We start from the raw sequence: 6,345 nt of genomic DNA on the forward strand, positions 1-6,345 counted from the left end.
ATCACACATGAATAAGTGAAAAGAAATCATGGAAAGATGAATAGGAATATGTAAAATACTCCGCAAGCCCTCTTTATTCGAAGCTAATTGAAATTGCAATGAGAATGTTTTCAATAAAGATTAAAACGGTTGCATAAAGTGTTCCTTCTATCACGTAATTATATTGTAAACTCTTCTTTTATAATTTTTTCATTAAAAAAAATCGAGACTATATAGAGGTTCCGTATAAATTCTAAATTAATGCAATTGAGATGAGCGAAAGAAAGATAAGATTTACATTTCAAAAGCGCAACATATAGCGTTATGAAGTAGTCAAATGCACATTTTCACCTTGAATTATTTATGAAAAATTTTGTTAGTATGTACATCGTAGAAAAATGTATATATCATAATAATACTGTAATATCGTTAAAATAAATTATGCTTATTATAACCAGATGACATTGAAACGTCATAAAGACGTCCTTTAGATAATAAGACGCTTAAAAGACGTCTTTGAGACGTCTCTTTGACATACGTGTTTGCATTTATAATTATCTTCTGCCGTCGTCATATATTAGGTATGCAAATTCATGCCTTTTCTCACAAAATTCAAAGTTTATTTACAAAAAATAAAGTACAAGTTTAATGTTCGAAATAATATCCAGTATTTCCTATGATTTTACCCCATCTATCACTGGCAACTTTTGATTATTTTTCATATTAATAAATATAAATTAGTTTTTTCACACAGTTTTAAAAAACCATTATTTTCAATTTGAAATCCTGATTACTTCTGCTTAAGGCCAAATCGGAAAGTGCGACCATCCCGGGTTGCGTTCAGAAATCCTATTTGATGGGTAAAGTAGTAGGCCCTTTACAATCCACAGCATTATTGCAATACTGTTCCGAAATATGACGTTACAATGCTACTAGCAGTACCAAAATAATTTCAGAACAGTGCGCTATTATGACGTCATGATAGTCGCACTACCAGTAAAAAGGGAACATACTCAAGGAAACTTATGCCGCAGGGTTTTACATTTCGTTCAAATACACGCATGATCTTGTATATATGTCGATAGTAGCTTCCATAGCAACAAATTCATAAACAAAGCACGTGGTATTCAATAGCATTCTCACGTAGTTACTTCTAATTCATATATCTATTCCCAGCCGTAGGAAATGTCGATTGGAAGTTCCTAATAGTAAAATTAGAGGACATACAAAGTTAATAGATTCCTTGGAATAATTTCAAATGCACACTTTACGTAGATCAATGCGATATAAAACAAATACAAAAAGGCTAATGTATATATTGGATAAATTTTAATTGTAAACTAATTAATTACTAAATAATTTACATAATCCAACAACAAATTGATCTGCAAATATGCACGGTTTAAGGTAAATAGTTTTATTTTCACGTTGAGTCTGTATGTTATTTTTTTAATGGTACCACCTATTAAAATATTGTTAATTCTTGATTATATTATGAAAACATTACACACAATTTATTTATATATTACGCGTATATATATATGTGTGTGTGTGTGTGTGTGTGTGTGTATGGTGTGTGGATAAATGAAGCGTGAACTAGTCTACTAGCGTAGATCAAATTTTTTTCGAAAAGATATCAAAATATTATCCTATAAAAAATATCGCCCAGACGACAATTGCACATGTCCATTAGAAAAGTATGAAAATTGTGGTATTTTTTCATTTTAATGGAATTTTTAATGGATATTTCTCTTTTTATGCATACAGAGCAGACCACAAATCTCTCGGAGGACTCGGTACAAGCCGATGGTTGGAAGCACTTTGGGAACCAAGCGCTGGTTTATTTGCTCTGCCAGGTGGACTTGATATGTTGGATATAAGTGGCGATGGAGATGCCAGATTCATTTGCGCTGATTTAGGGCCAGTCGGAAATGATTCAACAAAGGTACACGTATAAGCTCTCTTATTATATTGAGTAAAATAAAATGTTGACAATGTTTTGTGTATATGTGTATGCGTGCGTGCGTGCGTGCGTGCGTGCGTGCGTGTGAGCATACTCAACCATATTTATTAATTCCCATTAGATAGTTCAACACTATATAATTGTTGATAATAGATTGTGACATTTGGCTTTTTAGCTTATCATTTATACATATATTTTATACATATTTATATTTTAGGTACGAGTGTATAAAGGAGGTGATCAAGTAACTGAACATAATATGGTGGATCCGCCTTGCGGCATAGTTGGTTTTTATACGGAGAATGGGGAACCTCGGTCATCGGTAGTAGCTGTAGGAGCTGGGGCCAGTGTGTATGTTTTCAAGAATATGAGACCCTTCTTCAAGTATTGCCTGCCACATATCGATGCACATCCGAAAGAACGAGAAGTATGTATGTTTTGTAAAATTTTGCGGAGAAGATAATGAACTTTCCGAAAATATCTTGATAATTTGACATAGATCTGGCACAAGTGTGGACTGGATGAGGAATTAAATGTGTTGACATTGGCGGACGATTTAGAACTGTTGCTGAAAGAGCTCGGTGCGGCGTTTCTTTCGCCTCGAACGTTAAAGTTTCTATCTATGGACAGTAATTTACGATTGAGCTTTGCGGAGCAATATAGAAGAATACCGTTGGTTAAGCCGAACGCGTTAACAGCGATCGCGATTATACGAAGAGACTCGTGGAACGACCCCGCCAGTAGTTGTCTTATATTAGGGACGGAAGCTGGAGAAATTCTCGTCTTAGATCCCAGGTATATATTTCTTATGTTTGTAAAAAACGTGAACATTTACGAGATAATACGTATTTTATATATATATATATTTTGGGAGTACAAATGAGTTCGGTCCGTTTTTTGTGGTCAAAAATGCATTTACTTCAGAACAAAATGAATTAACAGATTAATCAAAGTAGTGTCCATCGCTGGCTACTACCTTTTCCCACCTCTCAGGCAATTTTCGAATTCTATCTCGAAAAAATGTCTCGTCTTTAGAGGCGATCCAAGTTAGAAGCCAATTTTCGATTTCCGCGAAAGAAGTGAACCGGTGACCTGCCAAATCGTGCTGCATCTGTCGGAACAACCAGTAATCAGAAGGAGCAATGTCCGGCGAATACGGCGGGTGCGGTAAAATATCCCACTTGAGCGTTTCCAAATAATTTTTTACGACTTTTGCGACATGAGGCCGAGCGTTATCATGCAGAAGAATAACTTTGTCATGTCTTTGCTCGTATTCCGGCCGTTTTTTTCGTAATGCACGGCTCAAACGAATTAATTGTAGCCTATACCGATGGCTCGTAATGGAATCGCCAGGTTGTAGCAGCTCATAGTATACAACACCCTTTTTTGGCTGTCCAGAGCGAGGCTTATCTTCAACACTGAAATCACCATTCTTGAAACGTCGAAACCATTCCCTACATGATTTATCAGTTGGAGCATTGTCACCATAAACTTCTACAAGCATTCGATGCGCTTCAGCTGCACTTTTTTCCCAATTAAAGCAGAAAACTAAAACCTCCCGCAAATGCTGCTTAGTTAACACAAAATTGGACATATTCAACACTGTAAAAAACAGAGGTTTTATATGAAACTCAAAGCGATATAAACTGAATATTATTGATAGATGTCTAATCTCTCTGAAACCAAAATCGGCTGTCACTATGAAACATTCATAACAGCCAAAGCCATTTTTTGAAAACGGACCGAATTAATTTGTACTCCCCACATATATATATATATATATATATGATTTTGTGCGCGTGCACACAAATGCGTCGCACAGAGCTTTTTTAGTTATGGATAAACATCAACTGGAGTGGCCACCGGTAGCATTCGCCAGCTGCGGTTTATGGACGGGCGACGGTCGTATAATGGTCATTGGAAGAGATGGAAGAATAGGAGCGATCAGAAGAGGAAGTCCCGTGAAACTTTGGGAAACATTGCCTGCACCAGCTGTATCTATTTCCGTTCTTACTTCCGGAGGAGCGGCGGTAACTGTGATGGACGGTACTTTGGTGGGATTTTCAAAAAGGGTATGCGGATAACATTTTTCGAAGAATATTGCAAGAAGAGGGAAGAAGGAGATAGAAAGGGAGAAAGACATTATTTTGACCTTTCTTTCGATATTTTAACTTGTGCACCTCTTAACACACAGGGCATAAAGCTGTGGAGTATCGGTATTCCTGGTATAATATTAGATCTAGTGAGTTTACCAGTACCACAAAGCGGTCTGTCCTTGTTGGCCGTAAGCACAGCGGGGCATGGAGTTCGCATTTATGACGGAAAACATCACGTGGATACGGTGAAGATTATGGAACCCGTATCTGCTCTTAAGGTATTTCTTATGTATAAAAGTTGTAAAGTCGCGTTAAACTTGAGAGAATTGTACGAAAATAAATAGTAATGTGCAGATATTTTCAATGACGCGCGCTCACGTTTCGCACCATTGAAATCGTGAAATTGAATTTCCTTCAAGTATCATTTCCGTAAAACGAAAAAGAGTGACTATAATATCTAAGGATTTCGGAAAAATATTGTACTTTTGAATTTGCTCTCTCTCTCTCTCTCTCGCTCGCTCGCTCGCTCTATCTTTTTCTCTCTCCTTTTGTGTACATCTCGTCCACATTAGAATCACATATAAGATTTAGTATTTCTTTTGACATAAACGATTCTTATTTTACGTTTAGTACGGACGAATGGGACAAGAGGAACGAACAATAGCGATGGTCACTGTTGGTGGTGCTCTATGTATGAAGATCCTTAAGCGTACTGCCGACTTTAATGTAAACAATTCAGCGTCGAATTCATTATCATGCAACGCGTCCAAGTTTTCGATACCGAAAAAAACAAGATTGTTTGTTGATCAAACGATAAGAGAAAGAGCCGAGGCGAAAAAAATACACAATACATTTCAGCAAGGTTTTCTTCGTTTGCGTTTAACCACAGCTAAACGAGCCTCCGAACACTTAAACGAGCACCAAACATCAGGACCGAATCCTATTACGTTGGAGGCAAACGTTCTCGGCTTAGGACCCAGTTATATGATTCGTGTTTTAGTGACTAATATCTCTGAGAATTTAGTCCATACGGAATTGTATATTCTCTGCAGAGCCGAGAACACCAACGTGAATCCTCGTGTGATAAATTTGCCCTTGCTACCGAGTGCTGTACCCATACCTCTGACTGTTTGTGCAAACTTGAAGAGTCAAATATCAGGCAAGATTAAAATTTTGCTGTGCAAAAAATCAAATCCGAAGCCTTTGGCTGTAACAGTTGTAATATTACCGGCTGCTGAGGAAGACTTTGACGTTTAAGTAATAAGTCTCATTTTATTTTTATGTTCTACGTATTTTCAATTTTACGCACTGTCTGCGCTTACAACCGTCTGCCAGCACAAATGTGCACACAGCCAATTAAAAGATGTCTAAAAAATAATTAAAGGTAAAGCGTCAACGATAAAGACTGATAGCTGCAGAGTCTCTCCGCGCAGAAGGGCGATCATTAAATGTTCAAAATGCGATCGCTGTCAATAGCTGTATTGAACCGTGTGAAGGAGGCTCATTTTTTTCGCACCCTAAATATCGTTCGACTGGACTCACTTCACTTTCCGAAGCCACGTGAATTTCAGAGAGTTTCGCTACACGGATATGTTATGCATGTGTTAGTGGCGGCGTTAGTTTGATCGAATGTAGGATTTTCCCTCATAGTACATCACTGTATTGCACATTACAATGTTGACTAATATTTGTATGAAAAATTTCAGAATTACTCGCGACGTTAGTCCTTCCCATCGCATTTTCAAAATCTCCACAATGATCCGATTTTTCCACACACCGCTTTCACTTCTCACTTTTCTCGATCCGCTTCTCCTCCCTCCCTTATTATCCGCTAATCTCACCCTGCTTTCTCTTTCCAAGAACAACACGCCGCAGCTTATCAGTGCGAAAACATCCGTACGACACGTTTTTGCCAATTAAAATTATGACTGTCCTAAATTTAATTGCGACAAGTTTAATTTCTGATTGTTCCTCGAAAATATGCCGCCTGCCTCGCAATATATTTTTACTATTCGCAACCCTGCATCCTGATGAGAGAAACTGAAAGCGGCCAAAACAACGTTTTTCAATGTATCGAACGTCGCTCTCAGATTTCTCTCTGATTTTATTTACAAACGTCCCGATTTCTCAGACGTTATGCCGTCTGGGGTGTATCTTGCATTAGTTCGGAAAATCATTCTTTTCACTCAGTGCTTTGGTTTTACAGCACTTGGTCGAAATCCTTATTTTCCAATTTATTCTCAGAATTCCAAGACTCTCTAAATTTCAAATTCTCATGACGCTCACGAGATATGCGTCTGTTTTAAG

General features: G+C 37.5%; 1 protein-coding gene across 1 annotated transcript; it reads left to right on the top strand.

The window, feature by feature from the left end:
• Positions 1–1,306: 1,306 nt before the first annotated feature.
• Positions 1,307–5,872, top strand: LOC106744974 (Bardet-Biedl syndrome 1 protein). Its single transcript, XM_014620164.1, has 7 exons — positions 1,307–1,386; positions 1,747–1,924; positions 2,160–2,369; positions 2,442–2,737; positions 3,765–4,014; positions 4,137–4,316; positions 4,669–5,872. Exons 1-7 carry the CDS (start codon positions 1,373–1,375, stop codon positions 5,293–5,295), a joined length of 1,755 nt encoding a protein of 584 aa, XP_014475650.1. The 5' UTR covers positions 1,307–1,372; the 3' UTR covers positions 5,296–5,872.
• The last annotated feature ends 473 nt before the right edge of the window (positions 5,873–6,345 follow it).

The sequence above is a fragment of the Dinoponera quadriceps genome, unplaced genomic scaffold (genome assembly GCF_001313825.1).
Source record: "Dinoponera quadriceps isolate SergipeBrazil2010 unplaced genomic scaffold, ASM131382v1 scaffold717, whole genome shotgun sequence".
Lineage (NCBI taxonomy): Eukaryota > Metazoa > Arthropoda > Insecta > Hymenoptera > Formicidae > Dinoponera > Dinoponera quadriceps.